The sequence below is a fragment of the Dendrobates tinctorius genome, unplaced genomic scaffold (genome assembly GCF_039654945.1).
Source record: "Dendrobates tinctorius isolate UK_male_01 unplaced genomic scaffold, ASM3965494v1 ptg000007l, whole genome shotgun sequence".
In the NCBI taxonomy this organism is placed as follows: Eukaryota; Metazoa; Chordata; class Amphibia; order Anura; family Dendrobatidae; genus Dendrobates; species Dendrobates tinctorius.
In genome coordinates, this window is record NW_027361675.1 from 12910280 (window position 1) to 12931376 (window position 21097).

Sequence of the window (21097 nt, forward strand, 5' to 3'; positions counted from 1 at the left end):
GGGAGGGGGCAGGGGATGAGACAGTGACGGCAACCTATGCCCCCTGATGACGCTTAGTTTGAGTGTTCCAGCATGCAATGGGATTCTCAAACGAAGCATCCTCAAAAGGAAACTAGGGGGGAAAAAAAAGAAAAGCAATTAGACCGTGTAGTTAGGGGAGGATAGGGATTATTTAATTCAAGTATATTAGAAAATAGCTTAGATTATGGCACTAATGGGGATTCAGGATGAAAATTACTTTGGAATACTTCAACACTTTGCAGATCCACATAGATATTTTTGCAGGGTGTGGATGAGATATGGATCAGATGTATCTCTTCTTGACCCTTTACAATCTGATTTCCGCTCATTTAATTCTACTGAAACTGCCATTACTAAGGTATCCGATCTACTAACAGCTAAATCTAATAGTCACTACTCCATGCTGATTCTTCTGGATCTCTCTGCAGCATTCAACACTGTGGACACCAGCTCTCTGTTGCTTCTCCTCCTACCTGTCATGACTCAGCTGTTGGGTGACCCGGGACCAGGGGCTCTTTCCCTGTCCCTAACCCTAGGGGGTGCCCTAGCTCACCCTATTCCCCAGGATACTTCTGAAGGTGAAGATGCCGGGGCCACCAACATTGCCTTAGCTCCTGAATCAACCCTCCGTCTGTTCTCTTCCACCAAACAGGAAAGAGGTGCGCTACTTTACACCGCAGTACAAGAACCTGACGAACAAGGCAACACGAACGAGAGTAACTGAAAATACCAGGCAAACAAATATTCACTCACGTATAACAGAGGAATGCACCGGGGAGTGGAGGATGGGGGAATAACCAAAGTAAGAGGAAGGATGGAAATGATCACACTTACAAACCAACGCAACATTCACAGATAACTCCTCCAAACTTCTCATATAAACACCTCTCCTCCAAGCCATGCAGCATAAACTAGCTCTGACATGGGTTTCAATCAGGACCCAGTTTATAAAGGGAACAGGAGTGGCTAACCAAGCTCAACTGAGAGTTCAGACTCCCAGAGATCCCAACATGGCCGATTAACCCCTGTTCTGCCAAAAGAAATTAACATTTAAAAAGAAGGTGAAGCGCTTTTCAGCAAAAGAGTAGGAGCAATCAGACGCTGTGGTCTTCTGGCTCCTCTCTGTTGCGGTAACCCCATGCACTACCTTTCTGACTGCTCCTTCACTGTATCTTTCACTAGCTCCTCTTCCTCTTCTCCTTAATGTTGTTCCTCAGGACTCAGTCTTAGGCACCCTCCTCTTCTCTTTATACACCACCCCTCTTGAACAAACCATCAGTAGATTTGGTTTTCTCTATGCTGATGACACCCAATTATACAGCTCTTCTCCTGACATCACCCCCACCTTGATACAAAATACCAGTGATTATCAGTTATTACCAGACTGCTCGCTCCACCAGCCTGCTCGCTCCACCAGCCAGCTCGCTCCACCAGCCAGCTCGCTCCACCAGCCTGCTCGCTCCACCAGACTGCTCGCTCCACCAGACTGCTCGCTCCACCAGACTGCTCGCTCCACTAGACTGCTCGCTCCACTAGACTGCTCGCTCCACCAGCCTGCTCGCTCCACCAGCCTGCTCGCTCCACCAGCCTGCTCGCTCCACCAGCCAGCTCGCCACCAGCCAGCTCGCTCCACTAGACTGCTCGCTCCACCAGACTGCGCGCTCCACTAGACTGCTCGCTCCACCAGTCAGTGACCTCCTAGTGACTCCACACCTGAGAGAATTGGGGGCTGCACAGTGGGAGCTACAGTTTCTTTACACTGCATATTTGGTGACTTTTATCATTGTTTTCTGCATTAGGAAAAAAGACTCAGAAAAGCGGTGACTGTCTGTGAGCCACAGAGCGGACAGCGCTACAGTGCTAATTAATGCCATGTTTGTTGCAAACATAAAAAGTATCAAAAGTACAGCAGCAGCATAGAGAAAGTCAGCTCGTAGGTAGGGTTACGTAGAGCTGTGAAGCCAGGGGTAATTTGGGGGACGCATGTGTGGCTGTGGTAGAGGAGCGGTGGGGATATGGATGGCTGTGGTACAGATACGAACAGTCTCGTACAGCGGTGGTCGGAAGCCGCGCTCAGCGCAGCAGTCACTAGTCACGTGGGCTCCTTCCTGACGTCACACAGACAAGCGTGTCAAGCCTCTGTTCTGAAGAGCAGGTGTGATTGGTTGGGCGGAGTGAACGTGGTTGTTGGCGCTGATTGGCCGGCGGAGGGGTCGCTGTGGTAGCCATGGGTGACAGGCTGGGTTCTCTGACAGAACGGCAGGAAGAGCTGTGGCGATGTGCGCTGCTCGGGGGTCGGAGCTCGGCGGTAAGGGCGGAGGCGCAGACGGCTGGCGATGTGAATGAGCGGTGGCTTTGTGTTAGTCTTTACCTGTTATTTTTCTTGCAGTGTTTCCTGTCTGGATTTAGGCCAGTTATATAGTGTTACTCACTGTATACAGACACCTAGTCCTGCATCTACTAATGCTGCTCAATAGGCACCACCAATAATGGCTATGGTGATTGTATGGATGGTGTATGCCAGGCAGTGCTGTGCGACGCCTGTGCCGTGCAATGCCTGTGCCGTGTGACACCTGTGCTGTGTGACGCCTGTGCCGTGTGATGCCTGTGCTGTGTGACACCTGTGCTGTGCAATGCCTGTGCCGTGTGACACCTGTGCTGTGTGACGCCTGTGCCGTGTGATGCCTGTGCTGTGTGACACCTGTGCTGTGCAATGCCTGTGCCGTGTGACACCTGTGCTGTGTGACACTTGTGCTGTGCAATGCCTGTGCTGTGTGACACTTGTGCTGTGCAATGCCTGTGCTGTGTGACACCTGTGCTGTGCAATGCCTGTGCCGTGTGACACCTGTGCTGTGCCTGCCTGTGCCGTGTGACACCTGTGCCATGCAATGTCTGTGCCGTGTGACGCCTGTGCCGTGTGACACCTGTGCTGTGTGACACTTGTGCTGTGCAATGCCTGTGCTGTGTGACACCTGTGCTGTGCAATGCCTGTGCCGTGTGACACCTGTGCTGTGCCTGCCTGTGCCGTGTGACACCTGTGCCATGCAATGTCTGTGCCGTGTGACGCCTGTGCCGTGTGACGCCTGTGCTGTGCAACGTCTGTGCCGTGTGATGCCTGTGCCGTGCAATGCCTGTGCCGTGCGACGCCTGTGCTGTGTGACACCTGTGCTGTGTAACACCTGTACTGTGCAATGCCTGTGCCATGTGACACCTGTGCTGTGTGACACCTGTGCCGTGCGACGCCTGTGCCGTGCGACACTTGCGCCGTACCATAGTGTTGGCACATACAAATACCACCTTTGTACTTGCCGGGGGTCCTAGGAATGGAGCGTTTCCTTGTGATACCTCCAGTCGTGTGACAGGGCCACTTCCTCCACCCCTGAGATCGGTAATGATGCTATGAGTGCTATAGAGGTCGTTCTCAGATGGAAATGGTGTAGCAGGAATATTATTTCACGGTCCAGGCCGCTATCACTAAGATACCCATGTCCAATGTCTTCTAGTAGGGTCCTCCTCCACCCCTCCCAAAAAGTAAGAAACCGCTCATCGTTCCCAGACACACGTAACGTCCCCCAAATGTTATGGTGCTGCGTGATCCCAGGTGCAACGCCCAGAAGACGCTTAGCCAGGTCTCAGGTATTTATGCTAGGACGCATAAATGTTCAGCACCCACGAAAAAAAAAGGAAAAAAAAACCTTTAATTATGTCATGGTTAGAAACTTGCATATACATATTAGTCCAATAACACCTTCCAAAAGAGGTACCACTCTGTATCAAAACTAAACTACCATGCCTTCATAAATAAAATGAAAAGCAAAGGAGTGTACTTTTCAACATTCAATTTTATTAATCACAGATTTACATAACATAAAAAAGATGTCTAAGGGTGTGTGCACACGCTGCGGATTGGGGTGCGGATTTTGTAAAATCCGCAGGTGAAACCGCAGGTCAAAAGACCTGCGGTTTTACCTGCGGATTGCTCTGCGGTTTTGCCCTGCGGCTTTTCATCTCCTCAGTGGAGGAGATGGCAAACTGCAGCAGAATCCGCAGAAAGAATTGACATGTCATTCTGCGGATTGAAAACCGCAGAAAATTCCGCACAGTCTGCACTGCGGATTTTGATTCCCATAGGGAATCATGGTACTGTACACCGCAGCAAAAACTGCTGCGTGTGCACACACCCTCAGGTCCAAAGAAGACTAAAAACACACCACTGCTCTATTATACCATGATATATAGAGAGTATTCATCACAAACGCACACTATACCTTACATAAATCCGTTATTATACTGGTCTCAATAAATATTCCACATTTAATCATCAAATTATGATGTTGTAAACACATTTCATTATCAATTGTGAAAAGACCACTTCACACTGACACATATAAGGTGGTGCTGTGCTTGTGAGTGAGTACTAAATAAAAAATATCCTCCATTATTCTAATTCATGCTCCTGATAACAATTACCATAGGGCAAACCTCAAAAAATCAAAAGATTTTTATATATATATATATATACACACACACTTGCATCAGTGCATAGTAACTGAAAATTCTATAATGGGCCGCATAAAAACATTCATTACCTAGTAGAAGAGCAGAGGAATGCCACCTCTATCACCCCGACGCGCGTTTCGAAATCTCTTCTTGCGGGGGTGAATGTTTTCATGGTTAGAAACTTGCAAAAAAGTGAAAGCACATTTTAAAAACTCTCAATAACTTGCATGTTCAGTATATATACAATCATTATGCAGAGATTTATGTACGTAAATTATCTGTAAATGATGCAAAACATGTAAGTTTTAGGCGTACTTATTAATTACACATGTGCTTTTCCCCTTTTTTTTTTTTTTTTTCTTTCTTTTTTGCAAGTGTTTAACCATGTCATGATTTAATATTATTTGTTTACGTCTTTTTCCTTGGGTGCTGGACATTCTACCACTTTGAACCTTTCTACAGTAATTTCTGTCATAGATTAGTGACCTCTTAAGTGATCTTTAAGGATGCCGAATGTACAGTGTGTGTAATGAGAGGCAGGAAGGTGGGAAATGCCATACACAAGTCCAGAGGTCTTCTTTTTATCTAGTCGTCGTAGCAGCTTACTGGGATGAACTATATACAGGGTTTCTCTTGGATATTACGGAGGTTCTTCTAAGGACGGGGTCACACTTGCAAGAAACTCGCGCTTCAATACCTGGCACTCGGGACCGTAGCATTCAGCTGCATAGAAATACATGCCGCCGCACACTCCGGTCCTGCTGCCGGGTATTGATGCGCGAGACTCATGCGAGTTTCTCGCAAGTGTGACTCCGGCCTAAGTCTTAAAATCCTGAATGAAATCTCCCCCTGACCACCACCTAACAATGCGATTTGGAAAGCCCTCCCGATGGAGCCATAGGCTGCTGTGACACAAGTGAAGTGTGAAAGAACGCCATTTGTCTTTTCTGAAAGTATCTTATCCGATTCAGTGAAACATAGTCTGAATAGATGGACACTTTCAGAAAAAAGTGCAAGTGGCGTTCATTTCAACTCCACCCATGTTGTGACAGCCTGTGGCTCCTTCAGGGGTTCACCTGAATCCTGTACTTTTGTGGGGGAAGTCATGTGGAACTCAGGAAAGAACTACGGCACACCTTGGACTGCACGGGGGAAAATTGTACCTGTAATATGGAGGGAAATGCACTAAATCATGCAGATCTGCTTCCACTGCTCTTGTTTAAAGATTTCTTTATTCTGACTTCAACAATGCAGTGGTGTGTCCGTTTTTTTTTTTTTACTATAGATCCAAACATAATCCACTGCAACGTCCCGAACGCGAGGCTTTGGAGCAGATTTTCACTTAAATAAAATCTGCAACAAATTCTCTCTCTGCATCAGAAATTGAGACGCACAGGTAAATCCCGATGAAGAAAATCTCTGCGCCTTGTGAATGAGGTTTGCTCTCGCCTCATCCACTTTGGTGGATTTGACCTTTTTTAAGGCACGTGTGCACACAGGCTATGTGCTTACAACGGCTATAAACTTAGAAAAAGCCGAAAAGTTTTTCAAGCAGAAGATTCAGGAAACCGGAGGGTTTTTTTTTCCCCATAGTGTCTTTTGTGTCATTTTTTTCAGTTGTTTCCTGAGAATATTTCCTATAGTTCTGGCCGCCACCTTTTTTTTTTTTTTTTCGTTGAATAATGGAGAAACCGCTAGCTCTCTTTAACTTTTTTTTTTTTTTTTTTTATATATAGGTCTTTCAAGCCGTTAATGAGGTATGTTCAAGCAAAGTTTATGTAGCTATTTCTTTTTGGAAAAGCTACGTTTAAAAAAAAAAAAAAAAACCTAGCTTTTTTTTTTTTTTTTTTCATTATGCACTGGGTGCTTTTTTTTTCCCTTTTTTTCTTGTGCACGGGTTCTTTTTCTGATCCTATTGATTCTGTGTCCACATTTTGAGCTTTCTGTCTTGCAGAAATGCTTCAAGAAATTAAGCGTTGCTTTCCATCCACAATGAACCCTCTCCTCCCCACAAAACTTGTGAAAGAACACAGTACGTCATATGCCTTGGGTGTCTTTTTATTAATGAAATCAATGGTAAATGTATTCCAAGAGTAATGTTTTCTTTGTGTTTTTAAGCCAGGTCTAGACGAGCAAGAAAAAGAAAAGTTTGTTTTTCATCCAAGAGAAAAACCTCTTTTCATCCACGTGTTATTTCCATGAGATTCGAGTAACATTTGTTTGTATATATCAAAAGTTAACATAATTTATACAATTTTCTAAGTTAGTTTAATTGGATAGTTAAAAAAAACAGGATGGTGTCCCTTTTGATATCCCTTTTTTTTCTTTGTTTTTTTTAAACTCACCCATTGAGTTTAATGGATGAGCCTGACTAAAAAAAAAAACACAATTGCACTACGTTCCCATGATGAGCGTTTTGTGCTTTTAAAGCGCGGCGTCTTACAGTTACAGAAAAGTGGATGGGATTTATAGAAATGTCATGTGTACTGTGCTTTTTTTTTTTTTTAACCTTCTTCCCTTTTTACTCCGTGTAAACTCGCCTTTGATTTTTGTTTGCAATCGGCAACATGTCAATTTCTCTTGCTGGTATTTATAGCGTTTTAAGCACAGATTTTTCTCATAGACTAAATGCAGAAAGTCCACAGATAAAAAATGCCCATGCATTTTTAATGTTTATGAAACGGAAATGTACCCAAAAATGCATGGAATCCGCACTTAACGGTAGGATTAAAGCTTTGTCTAAGCCAAATATCAAGACGTATTAAAAGCAAAGCAGCTTTATGTAAAACATGGCATACCCACAAGACTAAAAAATGCAAAGTGCAAGTAACCTAATTTACTTAATAGGTGCAGGAAATCTTCAACATCAATAACCCCCGAAAAGTCCATTGTGAGGACATGGCCTTAGAGTGTTGCATACTGGGAATGTTTTCACACCGACACTGTGTGAGTGAAGGCTTCTCAGAATTGCCTTATTCATTGGTCCATGTGCTGTCCACACGCTATCCGATCTTAACATGGACCGCATAATGCGTGAAATGCCGTCATTTGGACCTTGCCTTAGTGGCAAACCCTGCTGTAAAATTAAAAACCTGTAAATGTACCCATCTAGAGGTGAAATCTGCACTGAAAATCCTCAATAGAAATTAACATGCTTTCGGATTATAAGACGCACCTTTCCCCCCCAAAGTTTGGCGGGAAAATGGGGGTGCATCTTATAATACATATATACCTTACTGGTACTGTTGCTGCAGGCTGGGATGTGGGGGGTCTCCGGTGCTGCGGGGGTTCTGCCGACATTTTGTGAAAGGCCAGAGCCCCTGCAGTTCCATGGTTTCCTATGTATGGACTCTGGGAAAATGGCTGCCTGGTGGCAGTGCATGCGCAGATGGAGATTTCGGCGCCAAGATCTCGGGAGATGAGATCTCAGCGCTGAAATCTCATCTTCTGAGATCTTGGTGCTGAGATCTCCATCTGCGCATGCACTGCCCATTTTCCCACAGTCCACCGTATAGGAAACCATAGAACTGCAGGGGCTCTGGCCTTTCACAAAATGTCGGTAGAATCTCCGCGGCAGTGGACACCCGCAGCGGCGCACTGCACATCGGAACACCCCCTCATTCCAGCCTGCAGCATCACCCCACTCCTGCCTCCTCCAACAGCGAGCTTGGGACCCCCGCTTCACCGCAGCCACCACCCCCGGAAAGCAATAAGATGCATGGATTATAAGAAGCACCACCATTTCATCAAAAAAATAAATTTTTCCTCCTCCTGGGTTGCGTCTTATAATCTGAAAAATACAGTACTTTGCTCCGCTTGCAGATTTCTCTGATCAAATCTGAACTGAAAACCTGCAGCATTTCAAAAGTGAGTGTTCTCCTACGGGGTGCCTGCTCTCCTACAGGGTGCCTGCTCACCTAGCAGATTTGATTAGGATTAGCGAGATTATTTCTGCAATACAATTTGAGGATTTTTTTTTTTGCAGATTTCCGTGTTGACTTGATGAGGTAAAGGGTCTTCTCGTTTCCTATGATTTATTTCTGTATCGCTGCACAATAAAACATCTGAAATAATTTTCAATGAATTTCCCATGAAAAGTGAACTCTCACATGCAGGCAGAATCCGGGTTCCTGTTACCTGAGGGATTTGTTCTTCTGACCTTTCTGGTGTGACTTCGCTAGTCAAATGAGTATTATTCCTGAGCATCTGACATGATCACCTGGCAGCTCCCATAAGAACATGCAAAACAAAGCCATTTACACAGGGCATCATCTACATTAAACATATGACACGTGGATGGACCATGAAATGGGGTGTTTGTATTTGCTGATTGACTTCATATAGATTAGACCAACTGTCGCCAGCCTGTCTAACCTTGAGAACCACCTCTAGGCCTGAGAGAGGGTCGCGAGTCACATACAGAGCCCTCCAAGTTATGACCTCCAGTTTCTGCTCCCTCCCCACAGTACTGACACATTCCCAATTACTAGTCCAGTCACAGCCAAATCTTCCCCACAGAAATCCCACCCAGGCAGAATACTTACATCCAGGGGTTCCCACCCTACCCCCATTCGGTGTACCCACCTCTCAAGCACTACCACCACCTCTTCTGAATGCCAGTATCGTGCCATCTCCAGCATAGCATACTGAAGTTGCCTCTCAACACCCAAATGTGCTCTTCTGTGTGGGGCTACTCAGTAAAGTCCACCATCTGGAGACCTGGTCCAAATGCGTCAAGCTGGCATTGGCCCGCGGGCCACACGTCACGGGCCCACAAACCACAGGTTGGGGGCGCCTGATGTAGACTATATGGAGAAAAGGATTGGAACACAGGGGTATGTTCATATTGTGTCTGGACCGCTTTTGTCTAAATCCTTGAAAATCTGGATTTTGGCTTAACCCCTGATGGACCCATTTACTATAGTGAGGTAGATGGAGTCGTTTTGTGCGGTGTCTGACCTTTTTGGTCAGTGTCTGCTTTCTTGAGGTGGGCACAAAAACATGGTTGACTCTCTCTGCCTCATTACATTTTGTGGTCCTCGAGTTGCCTCCAAATCCCATTTTTCAGTGTTTTAGACGGTAGCCCTGAAGGAGTTACTAATGTATTGCCCAAGCACAATAGGAACATAGCCTTAATCGTAGTGATCTATTTTTACATTCGGCCCTGTTGCCGCCATTGTAATAAGTTAGTAAGTGGGATTTCCTCTGTGACTGGAGTTATTGAAAAGTGGAAGGAATCCCAGTCATTTGGCCATGTAGTGGAGGACCACGGGAAGTTACGGACGGGGTCGCCTGGTGCTGCGTTGCATAGTACATAAGTTGCCAAGCTCTGCTGCCTGTGTGATTGCAGATTTCAAGGCGAACATCAGACTGCACCAGGAGCGTCCTGATAAACCTTTGGGGTTGTTTTTCGTGGGTTGGCATAGGCCCCTTATTTCTAGTGAAGAGAAATTTTAAGGGTATGTGTACACGTTAAAAATCTTCAGCATAAATTTCTGCATCTATTGGAAGGAGAAACGCCGTGTAAAATAGATGTCTTTTTTCACATGCTTTTTTTTTTTTTTTTTTTTGTTGCAAATTTTATCCTCTCATTAGTCTGGGTGAAATTGTAGCAAAACCGCTGTAAGAATTGACATGCTACAGATTTATATCTGCACGGAGAAAACCAAGACTTGGGGTAAGTTCACACTAGGCGTTTTTGCAGCGGTTTTTTCTTTTTTATGCAAATGTTCAGCTTTATCGTTATTTTGTGCTTTGCGTGTTTGTTTTTTTTTTCACAATAGATCATGTCAAATCTTTCATGGTTTCATTTTTAACCGAATGGCATTTTGACACGAATGGGTGGTAAAAAAAAAAAAAAAAAAAAAAACGCTGAAAATCCGCAGCAAAAACCCAGGTATCCGGTTTTCTTGTGCCAAAACCTGACTCTGTAGAGGACTTTTTTTTTGCACTAAACTTTAGCAGCATGCACAAAAACATTAAAAAACTCATGAAAAACCAAGCAAACCCTGTTGTTTTTTTGCAGCTACTTTCCTGCCAACAGATCAGGTTTTGCTACGGGAAAAAACGGCTGAAAAAAGCAACCTTTCACTTTGCTGGCAGTAGAAAATCCTTCAGGTTTTTTGACAAATCTGTGCAGAAAGAAATGCGACCAAAAAAAGACAAAACATCAGATGTGTACACTGAACCCTTAAGCTTCGGAAAGTGAAACACATGCTTTGTGCTCTAGCATGACTGTACCCCAGTGAACAAAGGAAGGTACATAAAGGTTGGCTGATTTTTGAGAGGAAACGCAAAGCCGTGACCTCCGTCCCATTATACGGCTATGGATGAACGAGAGCGGAGATTCCACGCCGGTCCCTGCCCATCCGTCAGCACTGTCTGGCCTAACAAGTGCTCTTGTGGATGAATGGGCAAAAATTCCAGCTTCTTTATAATTGGCTCACGACAATTATTAGTGAGACGACTTTCTGTAGTCATCACTATCATGTATATAATGTTTGACGCCATAATCTTTATACAGCTATCATTTCCTCCAAAAGTGAGTCATGACCCCACAGCACTGGAGCTGCAGATCACGAAGAGCAAATGCCGAGGAGAATATCGATCAGGGTAGCTTTACCTAAAGGTACTGACTTGGAAGTGTCTTTTCAGCTAATGACTGGACAGTCCCTTTAAAACCTGTTTGTCAGGAAACCGCAATACGTCATGTTGGACCCGCCTTTAGGAATCCGAGCTGAGATCTGCAGTGGTTTTATTCTGGTAGTCGAAATGATCAGCCAGCCGTATAATCGCTTGTTCTGTCTGGAGCTCACAATAATGATATTCTCATGCCAGAGAATTGGATCGATTATTGCAATTACACTTGGATCACACTTTGATTAGAGTGTCAGCTTAGTGTAACCCTACTCTCTCGGATAAGAGAATTGTAGCACAGGTAAGGAGAAGATCGAGGACAAAATTTCTCCATTGTGATAGACCACGGATATCAGACTGCACTTTGACGTCATCTGAATGCAGTCTGATGATTTCCACACACCCATAGACTTGAATGGGTGTGTGACGTGATTTGTACTGTAACTTGCAGCATGCTGTTTTTTGTTTTTTTTTCTCTCATGCAGAATCAGTTGAAGTCCGTGGTCCCATTAGCATATGGCATCAGATTGTTCTCTCATGTGAGAGCATCGGATGCGATATGCTAATGACCCTCGGCTCCTGCTCTGCTGAGAGCGTGATCCACGTGTCAGTGCTCTGATCTTCTCGCGCTGCTGTGGAGGAGATGGAGAAAGTCATTTCTCAGTCTCCTCTGCTGCCAGCGTCTGTTAGAATCGCACTGCACTCGGGTGATATCCGAGTGCAGCGCAATGTTTCATACGCACCCATAGACTTATGTGGGTGTTTGTGATCCGATTCTTGGGTGCAATTGCAGCATGCCGGATCGGCATGAGAAAATAATTGCGGATGTGAGCTGTACCATAGAGAATCATTGAGGTGAGTGCAATCTGATTGGTTTTTTTGATTGGATTGCACTCATCCATTTGCATCATGAGAGGGAATGAGCCCTGAGAAAAACACTGATCTGCACTGCCCCACAGAATAACATTGGTCCGAGTGCTATCTGATAAAACATTGCATAGCACGCGTCCAATGTATACCCAAATGTATTCCCAAAAGGGAATTTTTTAAACTCAGCAACTCGGGATGATAAAAACCAGCTGTATTTTAGGTCCCTCGCATTTCTAGCTCCTGAATGGCTAATGTTTATATTGGTGGGGGTCTATGTCCCCCATTCTCCCCTAATCACAGGACCATCACCAGTGGGGTAGCAGCTGCCGGGAGACTACTGGGAAAAGTCAGCAAGAGCTCTGGCGACTGTGAAAAGCCCCCTGATTTTGTGCTTCTAGACCTCATTGTGTGGCAGCGGTAGTGTTCAGTCTACTATATAGGAGTTCTCCGCATGTCTTGTTTGGCTTGTGCCTCTTTTTCCTTTTAGTGTTTGTGTTCAGACTGTGCTTTGTTTTTGGTCATTACACTATTGTAATTTCCACAGTGGTAGTAGTTACCTTTCCATGTACACCGTGTGCATTGCTTGTCTTCCACCTCTCAGACATATTTTCCATACATCTGTGAATTGAGATATTTCATCGAGTAAGTGGTGCATGGTAGACGGGTGCACGTGCCACTTCATGCAGGGTTATGCCATTATGTGCTGGACCCCTGTCTGCCACATGGCTAGTGACATGGATGTGTGTCTCTTCCAACCGGAAGGGTTGATGATGGATCACTAAAGATCAGTGTTTTCTTTGCGGTACAGTCTCCTTACACCAACAAGCTCCAGTAATTTGGCCTCTACATAGCCACTGCCTGAAGGCTAAGACAGAACTGTACTGGTGTATCACCCCCAGGCTAAAGAGCTGCTACCTATGGTCACATTATTACCTATTGGCAAGACAAAAGCATGAAAATCGCATAACCGAGGCCAAACGGGCTAATTTTGATGCCGCTCAAGGCCTCTTACACGCTTTGTTTTTTTATGGACATGTTTTATACGTGATTTTCATTAATAGATCATGTACCCTTTAGAGTCTATGAAGCTGTTCACATGTCCTTATTTTTTTGCGGCTCACGTGTCCACAAAACAAATCAGATATTTCTGATTATCATCTGCAACTCGATTCAAAAATACACACACAAGTTTATAGGTGTGTGAAAATCTTGGGATGCTGTCTGTGATTACATATGCAAACTGTCTCTTCAGAGAAGAAGAGTACTAGAACTTTAGCGCCACCTATAGGAAGCAGCACTCCTACAAGCTAATATCGATCCTTTATCGAGCCTTGCAATATCACTTGGAATAAAAGCCAAACCAGAATCTCAATTTGCAGACATTGTTTCGGGGTATTGCTCCTCATCAGTTCAAAGTATGAGATCTGATTTGGCTAAGTAAGAAGTTAAGACTTAAAGGGCCGCTACTGACTTGTAGGATTTTTATTTCCAATAGGTGGCACTAGAGTTCAAGTCCTCTTCCTCTCTTTAATTTCCCATAGAAGCATGCAAGGTGTTTAGGCCTCCTCCTACTGGCATGCCACCCTCCACAAGGAGAAACTGTACCCCCTTCCATCCCTTTCTGGGATTAACATTATCGAGCAGGAGAAGCTTTGCAATTCATTTTTCTCATACGAGAAAATTGCTGATGAAACACTGATGACAAGAACGTACACACATGAAAATCACATCCAAAATACTGATAAAAATCTGATCATGTTTTATGTACGAGAACAATTGCTGACCTAAGAATGAGGCCGAATTCTTTCTGCCGTTACCCAAAACCAGAATCCTACAAACTCCACCATACAGCCCAGTTTAAGAAGCAGTGGCCTTAACATTCCAGGTGTCCTGCAATGCCACGCTGTATCCGGTCATGAAAAAAGGCATAGTAGTCTGAATGTGCTGACCATATCTGTGGCTGCTGTTTGGGTACCATGTAGTAATTCTCAAAGAATAACATAACACATGATTCAAACATGTTTTATTTTTTTTTTTTCATGGCTGGATTACTGCTGTGTTCTTTATAGGGAGAAAGGTACAAAGAATACCCGGTGCAGGATAGACATGCAAATCTGCCCCATCTGTCAGAAGCCTTCTAGTAGGTTTCCCAATAGTTTGGGTTATTTATGGTGGACCAAAAATGTGTTAGCTTTGCGGAAAAGGTTGCATTGTGAGTGGGACTCGTCTGTACTCTGCCTACAGGATAAGGTATGTTTAACCATTTATTTAGCACAGCTACAGTCTTCCTGAATTCCTCCATCCGACCCTTTTAGGCTTCTTATTGAATGAAATGCATGTTCCGTGCAACGGAGGGGACTGAGGCAGAATGGTTGTTCAATCAATGGTTATTGAAAGTGTGTGACTGCTTTTGGGATCTTGGTTTCACACCCGGGTCCATAACTGATGAGAAGATTGAAAGGAGATCTTCAGTGTTTACACAGGAAAAGTGACTTGAGCGCCATGTCTCCTGGATTACGCAGATGTAACCAGGTAGGACCCTTCTGACAAAGCAAACATTTGTCTGCCATAAAGGCCTCAACGCATTAGATTTATTTATATAGTGCCATCATATTCCACAGGGCTTTACAGACATTATCACCATTGCCACCACTGGACCTTCTAATCTAAATTTCTTACTAGTATAAAGTGTTGGCATACGTTGCTGGTTGAACAATCATTTAACAACTAGTGATGAGCGAGTATGGTTGTTGCTTGGGTTTTCCCGACCATGCTCGGGTGATCTCCGATTATTTGGATGTACTCGGAGATTGTTTTTGTCGACGCAGCTGCATGATTTACGGTTGCTAGTTAGGTTGAATACATGTTAGGATTCCTTAACAAACAGGCATTCCTCACATGTATTCAGGCTGGCTAGCAGCCACAAATCATGCATGGGAGATGCCGAAAACTAAATCTCCGAGCAAGCCAAAATACTCAGAGGACACCCGAGCATGCTCGGGGAAACCCGAGCAACGATTATACCCGCTCATCACTATTAACAACCAGTCATAATACTAACAGAGCCACATTTTAGTTCACGTTGCCCGTTGCTGTCATTCTACCTGCCCACACAAGTTCATTGATTCCTGATGACAAACGAACTGTCTTGGAATAGAACATTCGTGGATAAACTGTTTTGTTTTTTATTTTTACGGGCACAAGATCTTTCAATCAAAGACGAAAGATGGCAGATGATTTATCAGCTAAAACGATTGTTTTTCTGACCGTTGTTCAGTTTGGGTGGAAACGTTCAATTTCATCAACTTGTAATCAACAGTAAGTAATTTATATTTAGCCTGTCAGATCATTGGGGGTGCTAAGAGCAGAGCTAGGGTAGGGCAGTTTTTTCCTGGTACATAAATCTTTCTGATTTTCACGCTGAGCAATCTAATGTCACTTAGAGTGTACTGTACAAAAATAGACAAATTTTCAAGACACTATAAGCAAATGTCAGTGTGGTTTAGTTAGGAAGTGCTAGGTTTGCTGCTTGTCAGTAATGGCACTTACTATAATGTACGGCTAGACCGTATGTGAATAACAGACCTTATGTGAGATGATTGACCACAAGTTCTGCTTCCACCCACACAGACCAGACTAGCTTCTGATGTACTATCCATTGTCACAGTGGTAAATTGTCCTGTGTTTGTTTAATATCTCACTGACTACAAGAACAATTTCCACATTTTTTTACAAGAATAAGTTTTTTTTAATTAACTCATAACATGAAAGTAAGGTTAATGATATAACTTTCATTACAAAATCTTCCATTTTTTCTCAAATTAGTTGATGCAATCATGACTACCGTATGTCTAGTATTTTGTACACCATAAGCGTAATCATCGCACTGTTAAGAGATTTGTGGCTGATTCTGAGCACAGACGTGTTTGTGCTGATAAAGGCAGAATGAGGAAGGTTTCTGCCAGGCAAGTTCATCGGATTAAGAGCAGCTGCTAAAAAGCCATTACAAACCAGCAAACAGATATTTGAAGCTGCTGGTGCCTCTGGGGTTCCTCAAAACTCAAGGTGTAGGATCCTTCAAAGGCATGCTGTGGTGCATAAACCTACTATTCGGCCACCCCTAAACAGAGCTCACAAGCAGAAACGGTTGCAGTGGGCCCAGACATACATGAAGACTACTTTTCAAACAGTCTTGTTTACCGATGAGTGTCGAGGAACCCTGGATGGTCCAGATTGATGGAGTAGTGGATGGTTGGTAGATGGCCACCATGTCCCAACAAGGCTGCGATTTCAGCAAGGAGGTGGAGGAGTCCTATTTTGGGCCGGAATCATGGGGAAACAGCTGGTAGGGCCCTTTAAGGTTCCTGAACATGTGAAAATGACCTCTGCAAAGTATATAGAGTTTCAGACTGACAACTTTCTTCCTTGGTATAAAAAGCAGAAACGTGCCTTCAGGAGCAAAATCATCTTCATGCATGACAATGCACCATCTCATGCTGCAAAGAATACCTCTGAGTCATTGGCTGCTATGGGCATAAAAGGAGATAAACTCATGGTGTGGCCACCATCTTCCCCTGACCTCAACTCTATAGAGAACCTTTAGAGTATCATCAAGCAAAACATCTATGAAGGTGGGAGGCAGCTCACATCCAAACAGCAGCTCTGGGAAGCTATTCTGACTTCATGCAAAGAAATACAAGCAGAAACTCTCCAAAAACTCACAATTTCAACGGATGCAAGAATTGTGAAGGTGATGTCACAGAAGGGTTCCTATGTTAACATGTAACTGGGCCTGTTAGGATGTTTTGAAGTTAATTAGCTTTTTTATTCAGTGAATGTGACCTTCTAATGCTGCAAATTACACAAATGAGCATTTTCAGTTCTTTAAAACATATCAAATGTTTAGAAATTCTACTGTGCCTAATAATTTGGAACAGTGCACTTTGCATTTTTATTCATTTTGGAGATTATACTGTTATTATTGGGAGGTTTCTTCAATAAAATTCGATGTATACTCTAACGGGTGATGACTTTTATTAGACTGACTGTCATTTGCACCAACCATTTAGGAAAATCAGAGAAAAATATCAGTTGCATAATAATTTGGAACATGGTGTATGACCACCATATAGTTTAAGGACATCACCAAGTCTTCCAATCATGTAATTAACAAGTTGGGGAGATTTTACAACATCTTTTTACTCTTCGCCACGACAGCACCCACTGGAGGTATCGGATCCGCCCATTTGGAACAGGAAACCCTACAGGAAAGATAAAAGGGGCGGTCCGCCTTTCCTCCTCAGTTTTGGTTTCCTGTTCCAAATGGAGCAGGATCCTGCAGGATCTTACCTGGGCCATGCATCCGCCTGTGCGGTCTCTTCGGGAACGGCAGGGGCTGCGGTCCGGAGGCAGCGTCGGGGGAGACTCCGTTTGACGGCTCCCCCCTCGTCTGGTGGCATAGTGGTAATGGCCGGGTCCGGGGAGGGCCGCCCGGTCTTACCAGGGAGCGCGCCGGTCTGGCATCCGGGAGATTCCCCCCCCCCCCCCATTCCCATCGGTGGGGGTATAGCGTGGATGGTGAGGCCATGTGCGCGCGAGCCGCGTGTGTTAATAGCGGTGGCGCGGGAGCAGGCCGGCGCCCGACGCTCCCATACCCCGGAAGTAATGGTTGAACTTCCGGGGTAAGATGGCGATGACGCGGCGCATGCGCCCTGTGACAGGGCGACTTCCGGGGCAACGATACAGATAAAACAGCGCTGCAGCGCTGCAACATTGGAACATGTCGTCCCCCGCAGAGTCGCAAACCCCAGCAGGGGATTCAGCTGGGGGCAACTCCACCAGGGACCGCAGCGCCAGGACGGAGACTGCCCGCAGGAGCGAGGCAGCAGAAACCCGATCCAAACCGTCTCAGCCATCTGAACCGGTATTAAGCTTCACTGGGTGAGTGTGCAAAGCATATGCTCTACCTATTAAGCTAACCTCCTCTCCTCCCCCCCCCCTCCCCCCTCTCTTTACCTTTGACCTCCCGTTTCAGTCAAAGAAAAAAGGAAAAACAAAACATAAAGAATGTGCACTATGTTCAGAGCCTCTCCCTGACTCCTACCCCAAAAAACTCTGCAAACAATGCATGAAAGAGACCAGGCAGGGGCCGACGATATCTTCTCAGGATATCCGAGCCATAATTAGGGAGGAAATACAAGCCATCAACCGCGCCAGCACTCCCGCAGAGTCCAGGCATAGAAAACAGGTTATTGTCAGTTCAGAGTCAGAGGAAGAACGGGTTAAACTCAGGCTCCGCATCCACGTCCTCATCATCATCCTCGGAGGCGGAAGGACGCGCATGTTTTCCTCTGGACAGCGTAGATAACCTGGTAAAAGCGGTTAGGAATACTATGGGGTGTGAAGAGGAAAGGGGAGCCCAGACCGCGCAGGACATTATGTTTGCGGGATTGGCAGAAAAAAAGAGGAGATCATTTCCAGTAATACCGGCAATTAAAGATCTCATCAAAAGGGAATGGGAAAAACACGACCAGAGGGGTTTTCTCCCATCCGCTTCAAAACGGAAGTACCCGTTCACTGATGAAGATCTATTAAAATGGTCTAAAATACCAAAGGTGGACGCTGTCATATCCTCCACTTCCAAACAAACCTCGATCCCGGTCGAGGACGCAGGATTGTTAGCAGACCCATTGGACCGAAAGGCTGAATCCTCGCTCAAAAGGTCCTGGGAGTCCACCACCGGGGTATTCAAACCCGCAATAGCCAGCACATGTACTGCTAGGTCAATGCTGGTATGGCTAGATCAATTAGACCAGCAGATTGAGCAAAGAGTGTCAAGGGAGAAACTGCGTGCAGCCATCCCGTTGATAAGAGGGGCAGCTGCCTTTATGGCAGACGCTTCAGCGGACACCCTAAGACTTGCAGCAAGGTCGGCAGCCCTGGTGAATAACGCCAGACGCGCGCTTTGGATAAAAAGCTGGAAAGGGGATGCACAATCAAAATCCAAAATTAGTGCAACCCCATGCGAGGGTGAGTTCCTCTTCGGAAAAGCCTTAGACGAAATTCTCGCCAAGGCAAAAGAAAGAAAAAAGGCCTTCAGTGATTCTCCCATTCCGTTTTATAGGAAAACCTTTAAAAGACGGCCATTCGGGAGAAGAAGACAATTGGACAGAACGAGATGGGCCACGAAAGACGAAAAGCAGAAGGGTACCATCTTCAGAGGGCCAACATATAGGAGAGAAAAAAATTAAAAGTTTAGACCCACCGGTTGGGGGCAGATTAAAATTTTTTTTTACCAAATGGGAACAAATTACGTTAAACCCATGGATTTTGAATATAATCAAGGAAGGAATAAAGATTGAATTCCTTCGAATCCCCTATGAGTTCTTTGTTATAACTCGCCTTAATTCCTCACTTCAGCAAAAGGCTCTCGAAGACGAGATTCGAGTCCTGCTAGCTAAAAAAGTTTTAGTTGACGTCCCTGAGGAACAACAGGGTAGAGGCTTTTACTCTCCCCTGTTTTTGGTGTCTAAACCAGACGGTACATTTAGAACCATTATTAATTTAAAGAAGCTAAATTCATTTATAAAAAATTATAAGTTCAAAATGGAATCGATTAGATCCACTATAAAGCTTCTTTTCCCAAATTGCGTAATGGCAGGGATTGATTTAAAAGATGCTTATTATCATCTCCCTATACACAACAGATTCCAGAAATACCTAAGAGTCGCAGTGGAAGTCGAGGGCAGGATTCGTCATTTCCAATACGCGGCCATGCCCTTCGGGCTTTCCACGGCACCAAGAATATTTACCAAGGTGATGGCAGAAGTGATGGCCTACCTTCGCCAAAAGGACACACTAATTGTACCATATCTAGACGACTTCCTAGTAATTGGGAATTCAGTCAAACAATGTACTGAACGCGTGACTGACGCAGTCTCCTCTTTTCAGAGCCTTGGCTGGATCATCAATATCCAAAAGTCCAGACTCGATCCGCAATCTCTCCAGACATTTCTAGGATTTCAACTAGATTCCTTGACCCAGAGATGTCTACTACCCCAGGTAAAAATCATCCTCACAAAACAAAAAATACAAGCAGCTATAGATAAACCACGTGTATCCTTAAGAGGAGCAATGTCACTATTAGGATCACTAAATTCTTGCACCCCGGCAGTCCGGTGGGCCCAGTACCATGTCCGTACACTACAACACCAGATCCTCCAGGAGGATAAGCGACATAGTGGTCGTTTACAGAGCAAAATAACCCTGTCACAAAAAGTCTTGACTTCCCTAGAGTGGTGGTTAGACGATGACCATTTATGTTCAGGAGTCCCATGGGTTATAGTTCCATCCTGTATTGTAACCACCGATGCCAGTCCCCAGGGCTGGGGAGCCCACATGGAGAATGTGGAGTAAAGAGGAATGTGATTACTCATCTAATTTAAAAGAACTGACTGCAGTGTTCTATGCTCTATACAACTTCCTTCCGCAGCTCCAACAGAAGCATGTAAGGATCCTGTCGGACAATACCACCACAGTGGCATATATAAACAGACAAGGAGGAACTCGATCAGAGACTCTGATGTCTTCAGCGGCAAAAATTTTAAACTTAGCAGAAAACTATTTTTTGTCCCTCTCTGCCCTTCATATAAGAGGCGAGAGCAATCAAAAGGCAGACTTCCTAAGCCGTCACACTCTACGACAAGGAGAGTGGTGCCTCAATCGGAAGGTCTTCAGGGACATAGTAGCCGCATGGGGACAACCCGAGGTGGATCTTTTTGCCACAAGGGAGAACAGGCAGATAAAAACCTTTGCCTCCCTATCTCCGTCAGATCACCCAAACATACTGGACGCCTTTCTAGTTCCATGGAATTTCAACCTAGCGTATGCGTTCCCTCCATTGATCCTCCTACCTCAAGTAATTCGGAAGATCAGAGACGACAAAGCAAGAATAATCTTAATAGCACCGTTCTGGCCAAAAAGACCGTGGTTTTCGTGGCTGCAGATTATGTCGATAACAGATCCTTGGGTCCTTCCGACTGCCAATCTACTCTCCCAAGGCCCCTTTTTC

General features: G+C 44.9%; 1 protein-coding gene across 5 annotated transcripts in view; it reads left to right on the top strand.

The window, feature by feature from the left end:
• Positions 1-1693: 1693 nt before the first annotated feature.
• INPP5B (inositol polyphosphate-5-phosphatase B) overlaps positions 1694-21097 on the top strand; it is a 123158-nt gene continuing 103754 nt past the window's right edge. The window contains exons 1-3 of one of the 5 annotated variants that reach the window (XM_073572025.1): positions 2297-2329; positions 6258-6278; positions 6476-6553. In XM_073572025.1, the coding sequence (XP_073428126.1) occupies positions 6478-6553 (76 nt within the window). In that variant the 5' untranslated portion in view covers positions 2297-2329; positions 6258-6278; positions 6476-6477. Of the gene's footprint in view, positions 2330-3941; positions 5918-6257; positions 6279-6475; positions 6554-21097 lie in introns of those variants that run through there. The other 4 variants (XM_073572031.1, XM_073572045.1, XM_073572039.1 and 1 more) reach the window with 4 other exon arrangements.